This window comes from Meriones unguiculatus, chromosome 2 (assembly GCF_030254825.1).
Source record: "Meriones unguiculatus strain TT.TT164.6M chromosome 2, Bangor_MerUng_6.1, whole genome shotgun sequence".
NCBI classification, from domain to species: Eukaryota; Metazoa; Chordata; class Mammalia; order Rodentia; family Muridae; genus Meriones; species Meriones unguiculatus.
In genome coordinates, this window is record NC_083350.1 from 50822726 (window position 1) to 50844219 (window position 21494).

Genomic DNA, 21494 nt, shown 5'->3' on the forward strand with positions numbered 1-21494 from the left:
TTCCATCGGGCCTGGGATTGATTCCCAGCACCCACACGCCAGTTCACAACTGCCTGTAACTTTAGTTCTAGGGAATCCGATGCTCTCTTCTGGCCTCTGGGGGTGCCAGGCATACATGTAGTAGACAGACAGACACACAGGTACAATATACACATAGAATTTTTAAACTAAATTTTTGAACTCTTGGAAAACAAGTGTCTACCAGCATAAGAATCCAGCTTCATAGTATGAAAGGCTCTCTTATGAGATCACTGAAAGCATGAACAAATGTGGTTGTTTTATAGCACATACTAAATATATTCATACTAGAAAGACTTGCAAACCTCAAAAAGCCAATGTTTTCCAAATTACAAATAAATCTAAAATTCAAATTACATAATAGAGCTAAGATACTTTAGTTGGTAAAGTGCCTGTCACACAAGCAGAGGCTTGAGTTCAAACCCTCAGGTTACATTTTTTTTTAAAGCTGTATTTGACAGCACATGCCTGTAACTCTAGCTCTGGAAAGCAGAGACTGGCAGATACTGGGAGCTCTATGACCAGCCTAGACAAGTCAATGAGTTTCAAGTTTAGTGAGAGCAATCAAGGAAAGACCTTGACCTTGGACCTCCAGGTACATATACCCACTTCCACATGATCACATAGCATATACATACATATGCAACGTTACACAAATAAATAAAATATGTAATCAATGAGAAGGATGGATGGTACTAGCATTCTAATAGTCATTTATGAAAGTTCTACTCTATTTACTGCATTGAATGAAGAAACAAATCTACAACTAAAAGATATGGTACTAGTCACATCACTATTACACATTTGTGGAATGAGTAGGACTCTCAAATTCTGCTGTTGAGAGTAAAAATGGCAACCACTAATTTGGGGAACTATGGGCAACATCTATTCAAGCAGAACATACTTATACCTTATTAATGAGAAATTTGCACTATTGGTTTATATCCAACAGAAATACAAATATATAGACAACAAAAAGTGTTTGCTGAAGAACTGTTCACAATACCAAGAGAAAAACTTGAAATAAAGTTCACCAACAGAAAAAATAATTAAATTGTAGTAAACTTGTATAATAAAATTGTGAACTTATCTAACAGATGAATTATTGGTATACAAAATAGCCTAGTTGAAAGTCACCTTGCAAATGAATAAGATATCTCAACATAAAAATATAACTATACCATACAATAATATGTGGTTAATGTAATTAGATTACACATGGTTGACATATATTATATATTGGAGCTCACAATGGTTACATTTCAAAAAGGAGTCATGATGATAGGGATATCTAGGGTGCTGATAATGTCTGACCTATCTGCTTTTCTGGTGGTTCCATAATTGTGTTAAAATTGGATTCTCCATCAAGCTGTATACTTAAAATATGAACTTTGGTGTATGTTATGCTCCAATTAAATTGTTCTAAATTAAGATTTATTTATGAGTATAATGCCATAGTGAGAGAAAGTTTTCAGCCTAAAATCCATAATTAGAAATGGCAGGGCCTGGAGAGATGGCTCAGTAGTTAAGAATGCTGTCTGCTCTTCCAAAGGACCTGGGTTCAATTCCCAGCACCCCCATGACATCTCACAACTGTCTGTAATGCCAATTCCAAGAGATCTGACACCTTCACACTAATGCACATAAAATAAAAAATTAATAAATTTATTAATTAATTAAAAGCCTGAAAATCAATAAGCTGAGCAAGAAACCAAAAATGAATATTGAACTGAATAAAAACAATGTATGAGCAAATAAGAAAACAGCAGAAATTAACAAACTAGAGTGGAAATACATAAGCAAGAGAAACTCAGAAACCAAAGGGCAACACTGAAAAGGCTAATATGATCCATTAATTACTTCTGAGTCACGTCATGAAAATTAAGAGGTGGCAATAAATCACACAGAAAATGAGGGCTGCATTCATAGGCCCTGCAGATGTGAAAAAGACCACATGAGGACATTATAAACACTCTGTCTCAAAATGCTTAAATGTTTATATGAATTAACACAATTCACACAAATGAGATAAAAAATAAAAATATGAATAATTCTATAAACAAATTTTATTTCAGGATTTACATTTTTCTGCAAAAGAAAAAACCTCAGGCACAAAGAACTTCACTAATGAATTATAAAAAATATATAGATTTTTGTGAAGGTGCAACACCAGTTTCAACTAACACACAATGACAGAGAATAGAAAAAAGAGGGAGGGAGGACAAAAGAGAGGAAGAGAGGCAGAGAGATAGAGAGAGATTGGGACAAATATAACGTTAATACCAAATGCTGATAAGAAAAGAAAATGACAAACCAATCTCCAATGATGAACAGAGACACAAAGACCCACTATTAAGATGTCATAACTGGTTACTTTTCTTTGGTTTAAACACCATTTTGAGTCTAAACAAACAGTAGTGTTTGATTAAATATTTCAAAGAATAACCATAGTGGTCATGAATCCGGAGAATATACCTGAAAATATTTTATTAGGATTCTGGCATGGGAACCAGAATATTTTTATGAGTCATCAGATGTCTCTAGGAGCAGCTATAAATTTAGGATGAGAGAAAAAAACGCTTTTCCCTTTTTTCTGCAACACAGTTTCTGGTTCTATACCCATTCCTAGATTCCAAAAAAGTTCTAGGTGAATAAATAATAATATTGAGGAAGAATTATTCATTACATAAATTACATGTTTTCTGAACCATTCTCTAAGCCTTTCAATTAAAACTGGGAACACGCCTTTGATTCCTATCTCCCCAAACTTAATCTTTGTCCTGCTCCTGAAAGAGACTCCTTTTCCACCGTACATCTACTTCCTGAGGACTCCACATATTGGCATGGACACTAGTTGTGTTGGTTTCAATAGGTTTAGCCCTCAAATACTCATGTGTTTGAATGCTTAGCTTACATGGAGTAGCCCTGCTAGGAAGTGTGGCCCTGTTAGAGGAAGTTTGTCACTGTGGACATGAAGATTTGAGATCTTAAATTCTCTATCTCTGCACAGAAAAGTCAGTCTCCTTCTGTTGCCTAAAGACCAAGATGTAGAACTCTCTACTTGCATGCTGCCATGCTTCCCACCAGGATAATAATGGCCTAAGTCTCTGAAATGGTATGCCAGCCACAAATAAATGTTTTCTTTAATAAGAGTTGCCATGGTCACAGTGCCTCTTCACAACAATAACACCTTAACTAAACATTTTCCCATAGTCCCTCTCGGCATTTCCTCATGGCCTATCCTCTCACAGTAAAAGGACGGAAAGAGATATTCCAAGCAACTGGGCTCAAAAACCAAGTAGTTGTAGCTATTTTAATATCACACAAGACAGACTTCAAACCAACTAATTGGATAAGATAGAGAAGGACACTGCATACTAATTAAAGGAAAATCCACCAAGGGGTTATTACAATTCTAAACATTTATTCAACAAACACAAAGTCCCCCAGGTTCATAGAACAAGCACTACGACAGCTAAAACCACATGTTTTACACAGGCCCTCACACAGTTACAGAAGGTGACTTCAATATTCTACTCTCTTCAACAGACAGGCCATCCAGACAAAAGCTAAACAGAAAAATGCTGAAATTAAATAATGCCACAAACCAAATGAACTTAGCATACATCTAGAGAAAATCCTATCTAAACATGAAATAATATACTTTCTTATAAATAGTTCATGGAACCTTCTCTGAAATTGATCAAACACTAGGACAGAAGCAACAGATATAAGAAATTTAAAGTAACACCTCACATCCTATCTTAACACCAGTGAATTATTACTGCTGGATTTCAACAACAACAGAAAGTTTACAAACTAATGGAAATCAAGAAGGAAAGTAAAACCCATGAAGTGGTTCTAAGAGTCAGGTTCATAGCACTAAGTAGCCACATCAAAAAACTGGAGAGATTTCATAATTAGAAAATTAACAACAGGCCAAAAAGCTGTAGAACAACAAGAAGAAACAAGACCCCAAAAGAGTAGATGACAAGAAGAGTCAAACTCAGGGCTAAAATCAAGGAAACAGAAACAAAACAAATACAACCAATACAAAAAATAAAACAAAGAATTGGTTCTTTGAGAAAATCAACAAGAACAACAAATCCCCAGCCAAATTAACCTTAAGATGGAGAGAAGATTAAAATTATAGATGAAAGGTGGTATTACAAAAGACACTGAGAAAATTTACAGAATCATAAGGACAAAATTTAAAAATATTTACTCCAATAAGTTGGGAAAACTAGAAGAAATGGATGAATGTCTTCCATATATGTTCTACCAAAGTTAAATCAAGATCAAATAAATAATTTAAACAGACTCCTAACCCCTAAGGAACTAGAAGAAATAATTAAAGTCTCACAAACAAACAAACAAAAATAAAATTCCTAGGGCCAGATAGTTTCAGCACAGAATTTTACCAGACCTTTACAGAAGATTTAACACCAATACTCCTCCACAAAATAGAAACTGAAGGAACATTTCCTAATTCTTTTCACAAAGCCACTATTATCAAAACCACACAAACACCCAACGACAAAAACAAAATTATAGACCAATAGCACTATGAACAGAGAAGAAAATATTCTCAATAAAATACAAACTGAATTCATGCGCCCATAAAAAATATTATCCTCCATGATCACGTTGCCTTATCCCAGGGATGCAAGAATAGTTTAGCATACTTACACCGACAAACATAATTCGCTACATAGACTGAAAGAAAAATATCTCACGAACATCTCATTAGGAGCAGAAAAGGCCTTTGACAAAATCTAACACCCCTTCATCATAAAAGTCTTGGAAAGATTAGGGAAACATACCTCACCATAATAAAGGCCATTTACAGCAAGCCCATAGCCAACATCAACTTAAATTGAGAGAAACTAAAAGCACTTCTATTAAAATTAGAATACAGCAATGATGTTCACTCTCTCAATACCTACTCAGTATAGTACCTGAAGTTCTAGATAGAACACTAAGACAATTGAAAAAGATCAAGGATACAAATATGAAAGGAAGAAGTCAAAGTATCTTTATTTGCAGATTATGAGACTGTGTGCATAAGTGACCCTTAAAACTCCTTCAAGAAAATCCTACAGTTCATAAATACTTTTAGCAAAGTAGCAGGATACAAAAGTAATACACAAAAATCAGTTGCCCTTTTATATACAAATGGCCAACAGACTTAGAAATAAATCAGGGAAATAGCACCTTTAACAGAAGCCTCAAAAGTATCTTGGGATAATTCTAATCAGGCAAAAATTTTAAGCCGCTGAAGAAAACAATTGAGAATATAATAGAAGATGGAAAGATCTCTCATTTTAAAGGATCAGTAGGATAGATACAGTAAAAATGACCATCCCATGAAAAGCAATCTACAGATTCAGTGCAATCCCCATTCAAATTTCAACACAATTCTTCACAGAAATTGAATGAATAATCCCCAACTTCATATAAAAACACAAGAAATTTAGAACATATAAAAGAACTCTAAATAATAAAAGAGCTGGAGGTATCATCATCTCCAATCTCAAACTGTACTACAAAAATACAGTAATAAAAACAGTATATAACTGGCATTAAAAAAAGACACACTGCTCAGTGATACTAAGTTGAATAGTCAGACTTACATCCACAAACTATGAACACCCATTTAACACACACACACACACACACACACACACACATATATATATATCACCTGTTTAACAAATATATATAGATATATATATTTTATATATATAAATTGAAAATACAGACAAGAAAAAAGAGAACGTTTAATAAATGATGCTGGTCAAACTGTGTTGCTGAATGTAGAAGAAATGCAAATAGATTCATATCTATTACTTTTCACAAAACTCAATTCCAAATTTATTTGGATAAGATACACTGAGCTTAGAAGAAAAAGCAAGGGAAAGGTTTGAACTCATTAACACAGGAAAGGACTTCCTGAACAGGACACTGATAGTGTAGGCACCAAGACAAATAATTAATAAATGGAAACTCATGAAGCTTAAAAGTGTCTGTGTGGGAAAGGACTCTATAATTTGGGCAAAATATCAGCCTACAAAATGGGAAATGATGTTTACCGGTTATACATCTGATAAAGGGTTGATATCTAAAATGTATAAAGAGTGAAAAAAGAAAAAACCCAGCAACTTAACATCCAGAAAACAAATAACCTGATTAAAAATGGGATACAGAACTAGAGCCAAGGAGAGGATGTTCCGAAGTAGAATAAATACAATATAGTATTATGGAAAGACAAAGGGGAAACTAGAATGGAAAAATTAAAAGGAGGGAGGATGTGAGAAAAGAGTAAAAGAAGGAATTTGGAGAGGGACAATTAACACTAAGACCGATTTGAAAAACTATATAAAAACCTACTCTATAGAAGCTTCCTAATATATATAAATATGTTAAAAGAACCTATATGGACTCACCAAATCATAGACGAGAGACCTCCCCAACTAGATATCTTATGCAACTAAGTAAAATCTCCTGTTCCAAGAATGGGCTCTATTTTGTTGAGTCATTGGCCAACAGAGCCCTTTGGGAACCCCCCAAACATCGCAGTGTACTGCCAGTGTTACTGGTTTCTCCTCATGACCTAATGGTAAGGCCTTTTGCTGAAGACAACATTTACTTCATCCAACATGTAAAAGTCAAGCTGGTGTCTAACAAGAAGCTTCATCCCTACCAAGTCATGGTACCAGAAGGTGCTTTGCATGTCACTGTAGGAGAAAGGTAATCATCAATATCACCGACCTATAAACCCTGCAACCTACAACAGCAACTTGACTGAAGACACGCTGGTGCAACAGTCACATACGTGTTATGGGAGTAACCAACCATGTTTTAATAATTGGACTTAAGGCCCATTCCATGACATGGAACCCATAACTTCACTACAAATGTGGCCAAGAACATGAGACTAGACAGGACATGGGCCTAGAAGAAAACCTACCACACTATTCTTCAAAAGGAACATAGCAATAAAATGACTCCTAGCGGCATACTGTTATGCCCATAGGGATAACAACCCACATCAAAGAATTGTCTTCTTGCAGTAGGTTGAATTGACCCAGAGACCCACAACTGGACAATATGCAGAGAGGTAGAGCCTTTGGAGCACTCAGTTCTTCCTCAATCCTCTCCTTTCAAGGCTCAGGTATTTGTGTTGAAGAGATGGAAGATTGTAACCACCAGAGGTGATGGATGACTCTAAGGAAACAGTCTTCCAGATACAACAAGACTGATGCATGTGTAAACCCATATAAAGACTGATAGCATGCTTAAGACATGAGTAGGTTCAAGCCAGACAAAGTTCCAGCACTGGGGTGGGGGAAAGGTGAACACAGAGTCCCATCTCTAACCATCTTCAGTTGATATCCACTGGCCACTGGAAAAGCTAGTTTTCTTCAATGGAGTTTCACAGGCTGCATCAACCTCACTCCAGGGCAGGTCCCATGCTCAGGAGGAGTTAGCTGGTCAACATAAAACAAACCCAAAGGTATTTTGGACTTTGTTTTTCATGTTTGCTTTGTTTGGTATCTTATCTTATTGATCTTTTGCTTGTTTGTTTTGATTTTCATTTTGTGAGGGAGTTGTTTGTTTCTTGTTTTCTGTTCTTATTTCTTGAGGGTATTTTTGTTTGTTTGTTTGTTTGTTTGTTTAAGAGGAAAAAAACCCATAAAGTGGGGTGGGTAAAGAAGTGGGAAGATATGGGAAGAAATGTGGGAGGTGGAGGTGAATTTTTTTCAAAAAATTTTTCAATTAAAAAAAAAGAGAGAGAACCACGTGGCAACAAACAAACAAAAACGCTCTGGGAACAAAACCAATGGTCCTAGGGTTTTGCTGTTACTGTTGTTTCTGTTTGTTTGCTTGAATTACTCTTATCAACAAATTCCTTATAACCCATGATATTGTAGTCAGGAGCTTGGGTTGTGGTTCATATTTATTTGATGTTCTTACAAATATTAATATTTCTGATATGCATCTGAACAACATAGCAAACCTTTTAGCAAGTACTTAGTCCTCAATGCAACCCATACAAGTGAATATTACTGTTTCCCTCTAACTGCAAATTTGAAGGCAACAAAAGAAAACCAATAGATAACTAATATATCAGACATACTGTCAATACTTTCCCACCCAGAAATTTTCATGTATTGCTTTTCTTGTCTGTCTACTCAAGCGATAATGCTATCTTTCTGGGTAAATTATTTCTTTTTATTTTTTGAGATTATAATATAATTACATCATTTCCCCCTTCCCTTTCCCACCTCCTGGCCTTTCCATACCCTCCTTGCTTTTTTTCAAATTCATGATGTCTTTTTCATTACTTGCACAAACACACACACGCGTACACACACATGCAAAAATTACCTATCTAAGGTTCTCCATTGTGTATAGTATACTATTTAAGTACTAGTATACTATCTAAATGAGGGCTTTATATAAATACATAATACAATAACCTGCTTAGTCTTTATAATATAGCTTGTATGTATGTTTTCAGGACTGACCAACTGGCATGTCCTTCCCTGGGGAAAATGTTTCTTCTTACCCTCAGAATGTCTTAGTTGCCTGTCATCCTTTGTACACTGTTGAGGCCCTATGAGATTCCCTCCTTCCATTTAGCAGGTCTGTTTTTGTCATCTTTGTTCAGGTCTTATTTATGCAACCATATTGTTGAGACTATGGGTATAGCTTCTGACATTCCCAGGAGCAAACTCCCTGTTCCTCTGGTTCTTACCATCTTTCTGTCTCCTCTTCCACACTGATCTCGAGCCTTAGGTCCAGGAGTTGTATTGTAGATGCATCCATTGGGACTGGGCTCCACAACTCTGCAAGCTTCCATATAAGAAAACTAACCAAGAATTCTGCCCAGCTGTGATGCTTATGAACCACTACAATGACCGGCATGGCCTGATATCCATAGGCGCAATATTGGCACAGATCTCTTAATGGTAACCAACAGCTCTCTAATTGGACTTAAGACCTCCTCACCAAAAAGGTAAATTATGCCTGGTACCAAAAAACTATCCAACTACCCAGAGCTGTTAAAGTCATGGATCTTGGAGGAGAACTTACAAATGCCACTTTACTCAGCATAATCCAAAACTACGTTCTAAATATTTATCCTTTTGCCCACAAGCAAGTGTAGTTCTTGTCCCTCATTAAGGAAACTTCTCTTCGAAACAGGTTACAGAAAGAAAGCCATAACCAATCAAAATGTTAACTTTCTTTTTCACCTGTCTGAGGGTCCCTATTTTAAAATAAGTACTATTCTATAAATGAGGTTTTAAAAATCTGAATGTATTTCACATGCATGTAAGCTTCCTAAGTTATAGCACTATAAAATGTTTAAAGTGTGGCCAGTATTATCAAAGCCAAAATAGTTATAAGGAAACATCTAATAAACCTTTGATAGAGTCTACTTATAAATGCATATTAAATAAATTAATTAATAAATAGAAGCATGTTGAATGTGAAAAACATTCTACTACTCTGTAAACAGTTCACACTGCAAGTATCCCATATCTTGTTTTTTCTTGAACAATAGCATCATAATATAGCAATGAGATGCTCAGTCAAGTAACTTTAGCATATTATATTAAAGACTAGATGTATGCTTTTTTCCCATCCATTTTTGCTGCAGTAATGTTTTCTTAAAAAAAAAAAATGCCAACACTTCAATTACAAATAGCAAGTTAAAATTTACCCACCACAAAAAAAAAAAAAAAAAAAAAAAAAAAAAATCCCACCACAGGTACTTTCTTTGATACCAGCTTTAGGAATTAAACTACCTCAACAGAAAAACAAAACAGTGGCATGACGCACCTTATTTCTTGGACAGTAAGTCAATTTTGTTTGTGTCTGTTACATAGTTTCAGTATGAGGGATGCAGATGAAATCCATGTTTGACTAGATTTCTTAAGCTAACAATTTTATATATAATAATATAATTATTTAGAAACCATATAATTATATATAATATTGGATATATACATACACACACACACACAATACATACATGTGGAGCTGCAGGTGTATGCATCCATGCTCCACGTGTGGAGGCAAGAGGAAGACATGGGAGGTCATCTACCACTCATCCCTTTACTGATATAAGACAGGATTTCTTACTGAAATGGAGCTCACGGTCGGGCTTGTCCAGTTAGCCCTTATCGTAGTGCCTAAGATCAGCCTGTCTCTGCCAGCCAGCACAGGTACAGTCACACCTAGTTTGTAGGCACGCCCAGTGTTTTACATGGATGGTGGACATTAGAATCCAGTTTCTCATGCTTTCATAGCAAGCACCCTTACCTACTGCGGTATCTGCTCACCCTATTTTTTTTTCATATAAATATCTCATTTTCCTTTTAAAATTTCATATCTGTTGGCCTTTATTATGACTTACTAGCATTTCTCTTTTCTAGTCAAATCTGTTTTTCGAACTACCCCTATCACTAATATCCTCTCTCTCTCTCTCTTTCTCTCTCTCCAAAAAACAATGATCAAGGGCTGATGGCATAAATATGTTTCCAGCACCTGGGAGGCAGATCTAGGCTGATTTCTATGAGTTACATGCCAGCCTGGTCTACATAATAAGTTCCAGACCAGGGTTACAAGCTAAAACCCAGAAACAAAAAGAAATTAAGTAAACGGATGGTATTTACATATTAAGTGCTTGGATCCTTGACTTGTTAACATTGAAATGCTACAATTTCCTCTCTTAATACTAACTGAGATTTTTGTAGGTAGCATTTTCTGCAAATTTCATAATGTAATGATGTGTAACTCTATTGATCCGTTTGCTATCTAAAGAACTGGTCCATGCTTATTCCAGAATAAAGCACAAAGAGAGTTTTCATGCTATGTAAGGGCCAGAAAGCCCCTCTGCCCAACCATTTCATTGCGTATGAAAATGTGGGGAAAAGTAATCACTGAACCATTGTATTTGGAATTTAAACATGTATACAGTGTGACGTGAATGTTGTACATATGAAGTACATGCTGAAGTGTTAACATTTCAATCCATTATTTTCACGCTTGTTAATTCATTCAGTAGGCATCTCTTACATATTAGGTTTTGTCATGCTGTGTGAAAATGGTAAACACATAAAATTATAATAAAATTAAATCTCTTGTGTTTGCAGTTCCACCATTATTTGAGGAAGAATAATTCTCAAGCCATTTCAAAGGAAAATGCTTTGTTTTCCTCCCCTAACTTCTGTGTCCATTAGTTCTTGTGTCCGTGATTACTTTGAGAGGTCGGAAAACAATAGCGTATAATAGTAATGATGGTGTGAAATACACTGTCTTAACTCCATTCAATTTTTTTTTTTTTTGAAATTCCAAAAGCCACTGAAGTATTTGAATTTCTTAACTTGTGGGTGTGTCACTCTAAAGTAATTTAATCCAAATTAAGTGAGTCTAGAAAAATTAATATAACTCTGAAGCCACGTATGTGTCTGACAAAAGAGTGCTCATGTTTTGGAAAGATGTGCTTAATTAAAAACAAAATAAAAGTTGTCATGCCATTCACTCCCCACTGTTAGCTCCTGTGTGTCAATACAAACAGGTGGTCTGAGATACGCCTGCAATTTTTATGTATTTTCAAGGAGCTGTGGAGTTATTAACTATGTCTAGGCATGCATTTTCCAAAGGTTATGTGCCACTGTGATATTTAGAAAAAGTATAGGATACGGAATATGCTACATTTTATTAAATATCATTCAAGACCAAAGTCAAATGTCATCTCTACTACAAATCTCTATTCGATTCCTTCGTTCCATCCAGATATTTACTCACATGTTATCGCTATCTCTGATGAGCGTCCACTGCAATTTATTTTACTCCTCCAGTGATTATCATTTTTCAAAAAGCGCCTCTTTTTCTCTGTTTTGTTCATACTCATAAACTTTGTTCGAGTCGGTATGCATACTCACGTTTTTTCACTTTAGATATCTGAGCACTCTCTCACATCTGTTGCCCAAGGAGCACTCCAGCACTTCATTATCGTTAATTTAGGTCTTTATTCCATATTACTAATATAGGTTTTGATATGTTTTAGTGTTTTACTCTGTTTCTCAGAAATAAACTATAAGAGCTGGTGAGATGTTCATCAGATAAAGGTGCTTGATAACTTGAGTTCAATACCCAGAATGTACATGATAGAAAGAGAAAAGCAATTTTCTCTGATAGCCACACACACACCATGTTTCAGACATGTGCACACGCACACTCATACAAGGCAATCAACCAGTCTTTAAATTTTAATTTCTAAAAAATAACTGAATTCCTTGAAGTCTAGAACAATATCCTAATACATACTGACAAAATTCTTGCCATATTGAGCATTCAGATGATTAAATGTAAGCTTAAAAAAAAAGACTCATTTAAGAAACATTCCAGAACACAGCTAGTAACTATCTCCTTGTCAGAGGAGTCAAACCCCATAAAATGTGCTTACCATGTCACTGATACGTGTGTGATCCCCTTTCCTATTCTGAATCTGAACACAGGATATTGGTGAATTCAGTCCCACGCCAGGGGCCGGATTTCTCAGACAAGCAGCACTGTATTTCCCATGGAAGAGCAAGCTGTTACTACCAGAACCAAGTCCCAGAGAGGCTTGATAGAGATATGTCTGAGAGAGTCTCTCAATTGTAGTGACATCTATTGTGGCTGATGTCACGCAGGGACCAAAAGCCATCGTCCTCTCATGCCTCACATTTTCTGGAGAATGACAGCAGTTCTGAGAGCAACAATCTGGGTTCTGGCTCAACTTGGTGCACACAAAGAAAAGCAAGCACCCCAAAAATAAGAACGAAACGCAGACCAGGGCTATTACCAAGGACAAGTTCCGGGCAGAAAGCTGTGCTCCTGGTTCCCAAATATCTTCGAAGTCTGGAAGGACCTGAGGAGCAGCATTGCTCAACAACACGCCCAGAATAACGGAGGAGGAAAGCGGTGGCTCTCCATGGTCCTGAACCACCACGACCACGCTCTGCTTAACTGCGTCCGTGGGGAAAACTGAACGTGCAGTGCGCAGCTCTCCCATGTGGACCGAAATTCTGAAAAGGCTAGAGTCAGAGGCCTGAGAGATGCGGTAGGAGAGCCAGGCATTAGAGCCGCTGTCTGCATCCTCTGCTACCACCTTTGTGACCAGGTGTCCAGCTCGGGCAGAGCGGGGCACTCTTTCCAAGGGGAGAGCGCCATTTCTGGGCAAGGGAAACAAGATGTCTGGCGCGTTGTCATTCCTGTCTACCACAAACAAGCTCACAGTCGCTGTTGCGCTTCTGGGAGGGATGCCGCCATCTCGGCCTTCCACTTGGAAGTGAAAGCCCCTGAGCTGCTCGAAGTCAAACGAAGTTTTGGCAGTGATAACACCGCTGGTTGATCCCACTGCCACCAAGCTGGAGGCAACTGGCATCCCTTCAGAAATGACATCCAACAGCTCATAAAAGACAAGGCCGTTCAAGCCCAGGTCTGGGTCCTGAGCAAACACACGGCCCAAAGAAACTCCAGGGCTGTTGTTTTCAGCCACGAAAAGTTCCTGTTGTGGTTGAGGAAAGCTTGGTGTGTTGTCGTTCACATCAGCCACTGACACAGTGAGTGTCTTTTGGACGCTTAGTGGGGGCAGGCCGCCATCCGAGGCAGTGATTAGGACCTGGTATTCACTTGCTTGCTCCCGATCCAGGGGCCCATCCGTCAGCAACCTGTAGTAGCTATCAAAAGAAGCCTTCAGCTGAAAGGGGCCTTTGCTCGACATGCTACAAGTGACCTTACCGTTGGAACCAAGGTCCTCATCCTTTACACTAAGGAGAGCGATTACCGTGCCAGGAGCTGCATCCTCAGGTACTGGGCTGGAGAAGGTCATGAAGTCCATCTGGGGGGCGTGATCGTTCACGTCAGTGACCTCTACAAGCAGCTTGGTAGTGCTAGCTAGACTAAAAGCACCTTCATCCCTTGCTTCAACGTATGCTTCCAACAACGTTTCCGGTGGACCTAGAGAAGCAGCCACCCGAACCTCCCCACTTTTAGGGTGCACGTGAAAGAGGTGCCTCAGCTCTGCCGGTGTGCTGTTGCTTAAGGAGTACCAGACTTCCCCATTGGCTCCTTCATCCGGGTCTGAGGCGTGAACGTGGAACAGCACAGTCCCATTGGTTACAGTCTCTGGAACTTTGGCACTGTACACGGAGTGTTCAAACACAGGTGCGTTGTCGTTGGTGTCCACCACGGTGATGGTGACCTGAGCGTCTCCCGAGCGTGCGGGCAGGCCACCGTCCTGAGCAGTGAGCACCAGCACGTGAAAGTCCCGCTGCTCTCGATCCAGCGCTTTCTCCAGCACCAACTCTGGGTATTTGCTACCATCGACCCGCGACCCCATGTCCAGGCGAAAGTGCTGGCTGGTGCTGAGGCTGTAACTTAGCACCCCGTTGCTTCCCTCGTCAGCATCTTGGGCATTCGGGAGAGTGAACCGGGCTCCAGGCGTCAGGAACTCCGGGATATGCAGGTGCACGTCTCCAGCGGGGAAGAGGGGCGAGTTGTCATTAGCGTCCAGGAGATGGACGCGCATCTTATGCAGCTCCAGAGGGTCCTCAAACATTAGCTCGTAAGTCAAGACGCAAGCAGCTTTGGCCCCGCACAGCTGCTCGCGGTCGGCTGGCTCTCGAACCACCAAACTACCGCTGCCCAGGTCCACCCCGAAGTAGGGCTCGCTGTGGCTGGAGAGGAAGCGAAAGTTCCGCAAAGACAGAGCAGCTGTGGACAGTTTCAAGTCCGAGGTGATATTGCCTACGGAGACTCCTGGTTTGGTCTCCTCCAGCACGGAGTACTCCAGCTGTCCCGCTGCGGCACCGCAAGAGATCCACCAACACAGAACCGCCACCCCCCAGCCCACCATCCTCCCTTTCGGCGTCCACGCTCCAGGGGCAGCGACCTGGGACCATGCTCCGAACTCCTGGAGAGGAGGAGCCTGGAAAAGCGCGAGCTGCTCGGCCAGCAAGCACTGCAAGCAAGCTCAAAGCGCGGCGGTGACCCGCGGTCCGCCCTGGCTGGGCTGCTGGGTGTGCTGAGCGCAGAGGAGCGCAGCGCCGCCTAGGGGTGCAGAGGTGAACTGCCCGGGCGTGGAGGCTCCGTCTGCGCCCGCCGGGGCTGAAGTCCTGCCTGGGCTGCGCGCCTACTGTTCGCTCAAAGCTGGCTCCAGGCTGGATGCGAAAGATGCTGGAGGACGAGGACCTGACACGCCTCCTGCCAGTGACGTCTCCTAGATCAACTCCCTGCAGCTGTAAGGCTCTTGGCCGGCGACATCTGGTTCTATGAAGGGGGATGGGGAGAGTACGAGGCGGGCTTTCTGGAGACCCATGTTCATTTCAAACTTCCTCTAGATTCAGGCTTTTGGAGGCAGCGGAGCCAGCAGGAGCAAGGGTCTGTGCTCCGACTTTTTCAACGAACCCGCTTTTTCTCTTTCCTCAGGAGTAACTATGGGTATTATTATTATTATTATCCCAAGCCTCCCTAGACTCTGGAGTAACAGGATGTCACCGACCGGCCAAAACCAAGAACCAAAAATGCAAGCTTGTCATCTGTCCCTAAAGAGGACCTGTGGCCATGTGGAGGAAAAGAAACACTGACTGCTGTTCTTCAGAACAGTGTGGCCAGGACCCTAAATTCATTCCCTGTAAACATCAGAACGCAGCAAAGAGGAGCAGCTTTCACGTTCTACCTGATCTGCAGCGACAGCAGCGATCAGTTCTGCAAGCATCACCTCTATGGGAAGCTGAACTGGATCAAAAACAGAAGCTCCCAGGATATTGTATTTTATGCTTGGAGGGATGCCTGAAAGTAGTGATGGGTTTTGAATGCGGATGACTGAATGTGTGAGCTAATCACAAGTTTCTCTTGACTTTTGCCTATGTGTGAGATTTTCTGTTTTGTTTTTTTTTTGGGGGGGGGTTGTTTTTTGTTTGTTTGTTTGCTTGTTGTTGTTGTTTTGTTTTTTAGCTTGCTGATTTGAACGGACAACATCTGCATTCTCAAGCCCAAAAGTGGAATTACTAACTGCAATGTTCTACTGAATACCGGTTATCCCCCTAGGCCCACAGGCAGAGCCCCTGTGTCATCCGGGAACTAGAAAGATTAGGAAGCTACACAGCGCAATGAAAACGGAACATTTTTTCCTCACTACCTTGCCTTTACCAATCATAGCAAACTTTCCCTAATCTGAGACGCAAATACAGCAAGAAGCGCACCACGGTGTGGGCCTCACTAACAGACCTTACTCAGGTGTGAAACCGCCCATAAAAATGAATTCGTTCCTCCCCAAACTCCCAAAAAAACGTGAATGATCTGTTCCTCTGCCAGGATGTAGGATTTGCAATTTCTCCTCTTAGTTTAGCCTAGGTTGGCTGCCTGCTGAGGGAAGAGCAATTATTCTTTCCATTGTTCCACTTATTCAAAGCAGAATAAACACTACTGGAAAGATGTACCCATTTGGGAAGTCCTCTTTAGTTTCAGACTGAAGTCAAGCCTGCAATTATTGCATCATGTTTAGGAATTCTGAGCTGTGTCCCAGAGAACAGTTGTGTGAGGTAGACTAAGGTATGAAGAAAAAAACACAGAGAAAGAGAGAGAGAGAGAATTAGCATGGAAATTTTTCACACACACAAAAAAAAAAAATTGCTATATCTCTATTTAAACTGTCACTGGCATCCACTTTCAAAGGATCTCATTTGTGTTACGAATAGATAGATAATACCTATCTATTATATATCCACTCCCACCGTATGACTCCCAAACTCTTCGTGGAGCATTGCATTCTTCTCCAAATAAACCAGAACTTACACGGAAGCAACGATCAAGAGAAAAGATTGCCCATTGATAAAGGCCAGATGCATTTGCCCCTTTAAATTTTTAGATTAATTTATTTTTATATGTATGGATGTTTTGTCTGTTTGTGTGTTTATACATCACGTGCATGCCTGGTGCCTGCAGAGGCCAGAAAAGGTCATTGGATCCCCAGGAAATGGAGTTACAAATAATTGTGAGCAGCCATGTGGGTGCAGGGAGTGGAACATGGGTCCTCTGGAAGAGCAGGCAGTGCTCTGAGTCACTGAGCCATCTCTCCAGCCCTTATGTTTGCCTTTTTGATAGCATAGCCAAATGAATATCAAATCCTGAATTGACAAAATTTCTCTTTAGCAAAACCTTTAAGACCTTCTCCACAATTTCTCCTGATCCAAATATTTCCAATATTTTTGTTTAATTGAAAGTATAAATTAAAGTGGAAAATAGGCAAAAAAAAAAAAAAAAAAAAACAACAACAAAACCCAGAACTTTGATTTCTTCTTGAGTTCTGTTGACCAGATTATTAATACAAAACCTTCCACCTTAACTTGGCCTTCAGCCATAAATCTAGAAGATTGCTAGCCGCTTTGCATGAGATCTTATTAGATGTCTTGAAACCAAACAAGAGACTAGTAAACCTGCCATCTACCAAAAAGCTCGTGAAGAGAACTTACTATATTTTATGTACAAAAGTTTCCTGATACTTTGGCATGTTCGCTGAAGGTATTTTAGGCAATGTGGAAATAAACAGCTGGAGTGTCATCATCACATTAATTAAATTTTAATCCTATAAAATAGCTTAATCAAATGCACAAGTCTAACAGAGTGTGAAATCTGACAATAGAAATCTGTAACTTTGTTTCCCAGATTTTTTATGAATTTCTTTTTTATTTTTTTATTAATTACACTTTATTCACTTTGTATCTCCCCATAAGTCCCTCCCTCCTCCCCTCTCTATCCCACCCTCCTTCCCCCTTCTTCACGAATGCCCCTCCCCAAGTCCATTGATAGGAGAGGTCCTCCTCTCCTTCCTTCTGATCTTATAGTCTATCAGATCTCATCAGGAGCAGCTGCATTGTCATCTTCTGTGGCCTGGTAAGGTTGCTCCCCTCTCAGGGGGAGGAGATCAAAGAGCAGGCCAATCAGATTCTGTCAGAGGCAGTCCCTCTTCCCATTACTATGTAACCCACTTGGACACTCAAAGCAGATGCTGAGACTTATGGCCAACTGTTTCCCAGATTTTAATTAAGAAAAAGGCTGTACACTCTTCCTAAGGACCACCATCTCATGTTCTTTCTTTTACTAAACCTTTTACCAGTAACAAAATCACTGTGAGATTTCTTAAGTTTCTACTCCAAGGAAAGGGCTCTTTTCTATGACATGGCTTCTAAAATGTCTTAAACCTTTCTTTATGAATCCACACTCTAACTCTACTCTATATGTACTTATTTGCATAATACACCAGTTATCAGAATATTATCAAGTTCTCCAGCTCCAGGGTTTTCTCAGTTTGTGTTTTCTTTATTAATTCTAATTCTGTTTTCATGCCTTGAACCATTTCCTTCATCTGTTTTAATGTGGATTCCTGCCTCTCTACGATGGTCTCTATTTTTTTGTTCATTTCCTCTCTATATGCCACTAATTGTATCTCTACTTGTGCCTCTATTTGTTTGGCTATGTTTGCCTGTATTTCTTTAAGAATTTTGTCCATTTCCTCTTTCTTTGCCTCCAATTGACTGGTCAAATCTTTGATATATTTGTTCAAAGCTCCACAAGGACCAAATATATCTGGGCACAGGGGTCTTTTCTGAGACTGATATTCCACCAAGGACCAGGTATGGATATAACCTAGAACCTCTGCTCGGATGTAGCCCATGGTAGCTCAGTAACCAATTGGTTTCCCATAGTAAGGGGAACAAGGACTATTTTTGACATGAACTCAATGGTAGGCTCTTTGACCTCCCCACCCCCCCACCCCAAGAAAGGAGCAGTCCTGCTAGGCCACAGAGGAGGACTTTGCAGCCACTCTTGAAGATACCTGATAAAACAGGGTCAGGTGAAAGAGGAGGAGGTCCTCCCCAATCAGTGGACTTAGAAAGGGGCAGGGAGGAAATGAAGGAGGGAGGGTGGGATTGGGATGGAATGAGGGAGCGGGATACAGCTGGGATATAAAGTTAATAAAATGTAACTAATAAAAAATAAAAATACAATAAGTAAAGGAAAAAAAAGAATGTTACCTATAGAAATTATTTTCTATTTTACCTTCAAAATGTGGCCCTCAGAAGTAGCCAATCAGCTGAAAATATAAAGAAAGCACTAGCCCCTTTGCTCTGGCTACTGTATTGTGGTTTTATATCCCAAAACTGCACTTTAAGGCAAACTAGTCTTACCACCTATCTGCTGTCCTGAAGGAGACCTAAATATTCTTAAAAGTCAAATTTTGATGTTTATTTATCTCAACATCTAATCTTTCTTTTGTTTGTTTGAAACAAGGTCCATCTATGTAGATCCTGCTGTCCTGGAATTCACTATGTGGATCAGGATGGCCTGAAATTCACAGAGGTGCATCTGCCTCTGCCTCCTGACTGCTGAGATTAAAAGTGTACACCATCAGGCGTGGCTTCAAATTTCCTCTTGAATATTGCCTTTGCATTTTTCCCTTTACCATGTATTTTATTTCTTTAAGGACATTTATTGGGAATTTTTCAGATGTCCTTTTTCCTGCTTCAAAGCTATGCTGTTCAAGACTTTTGGATTTGCCATTTCTCTGAATTTATTTCTCACTTCCAGTTTATTTTCAACCTTACCATTCACTGCTTTTGTCTTTGTTCTTGTCTTCTTTGCTTTTCACAGCTCTGGGATCAAGCACAGGGGTCACACAGATCAAGTAAGAAGTGCCTCACTGAACCACAGCCCAGCATCCTCCTTGGCTGTTTAATAGCAGGAACTGTTCACTGTCTTACTACTTTTGATGTGGCCTTAGCTTCTGTATTTCTTTCCCCAGTTCATTAATTGTGCCAGCTCACTTTTCATGGCCATTGTGGCTTTTTAATTTTATCCTTGAAACTCTAGACCACATTCAAGCTCTTTATCCTCTAAAGCCGTTAAATTTTGTGAAGAGAATAGGAGGATGTATTTGCATGGTGTACATTTGATAAGAGACTAACATGTATATATAACTCAACTCAATAGTAATTTTAAAAAAACTAATTATATGATGGGTAAAGGAGACTCAGTTCAGTTGTGAGGCACTTGCTTAGCATGTCAAAGGCCCTGGGTATGATATCCTGAGCCAAAAGAGGAACAGGGTTATAAAGTACATCTTGAAAAGTGCTCAAAATCAATCACCACTAATAAAATGAAATTTTAACATAATAATGAAATATCATCTTACACCAGCTAGAACGGTTATTGTCAGAAGGCCTAAGTATTTACATGGAAGTTCAGAAATAAGAACCCTCTAAACTACTGGCAGAAATGTGAATTAGTGCAGCCATTCAGAAAAACATTATGAAGGATCCTCAAAAATTAAGTTTCAGAATATTAAAAATAAGTAGCTGGAGAAGTAGCTCAGTGGTTGAGAACACTGGCTGCTCTTACAGAGGACTTGGGTTGGATTGTCAGCACACACATGGTGGCTCACAGCTATCTCTGTGGCTCCAGTTCCTGGGGATCGGGACCCCCCTTATGGTCTCTGTGGTCACTACATGCACAAAGTACACAAGCAAGCATTCAGGCAAGATACCTCTGCACATAAAAAATAAAATAGATAAATAAAATCTTTTTAAAAATTAAAAATGAGACAAAGAAATGATCTAGCATTCCCGCTACTGAGTATATAGTCAGAGAAAATCCAGTAAGTATGTCGATGAGAGATCTGGATTTCTGTGTTCTCTGCAGCATTACCCAAAATAACTTAGAATTGGAATCAATCTAAGAACCCATAAGCCTAAAAATAAATAAAGAAAATGTAAATATACCCAATGGAATATTATTTAAAGAATTTCATCTTGTCAGTTTTTGTTTGTTTGTTTGTTTGTTTTTTGAGACAGGGTTTCTCTGTGTAATCCTGGCTGTCCCAGAACTCATCCTGTAGACCAGGCTGGCTTTGAACTCATAGAGATGCACCTGCCTCTGCCTCTCGAGTCCTGGGACAAAAAAAAAAAAAAAAAATATGCACCACCCACTCAAGACTCATCTTGGTATTTTTTTATTACATAGATGAATCTAAAGGTCATTAAGTAAAACAGAGAGATAAACTCCATGTGGTTTCATTTCTTCAGTCAGCTTTTATGCCTTTGGGTCAAGATCCATGGAGTCAATTAATCAATTGCTGGTTGAAAATATTAAAATATTGTTTTTGAAGTACAATGTAGATATCTTAACATAACTCTTTTCTGAACTATAACAAATAGACAGCATATGCATTGTATAAGGTATTTAAAGTAATATAAAGGCAACTTAAAGTTTACATGAGGATTTGCATAGAATATATACAAACATAATGCAAGTTTATATAAGAAGTTTTTCTTTTTTCAGTTTTTAAATTTTATTTTTCATTAATTATAGTTTATTCACTTTGTATCCAAACTGTAGCCCCTTCCCTCTTTTCCACT

At 39.2% G+C, this 21494-nt stretch overlaps 1 protein-coding gene across 12 annotated transcripts in view; it reads right to left on the reverse strand.

Moving 5' to 3' along the window:
• The window catches only part of LOC110543938 (protocadherin alpha-C2), a 221863-nt gene that overhangs the window by 73833 nt on the left and 126536 nt on the right, over window positions 1-21494 (reverse strand). The window contains exon 1 of one of the 12 annotated variants that reach the window (XM_060377403.1): window positions 12500-15126. The exons of the other annotated variants lie outside the window; for them this stretch is intronic. Coding sequence (XP_060233386.1) covers window positions 12500-14935 — 2436 coding nt within the window. The 5' untranslated portion in view covers window positions 14936-15126. Of the gene's footprint in view, window positions 1-12499; window positions 15127-21494 lie in introns of those variants that run through there. 12 annotated transcript variants of the gene reach the window in all.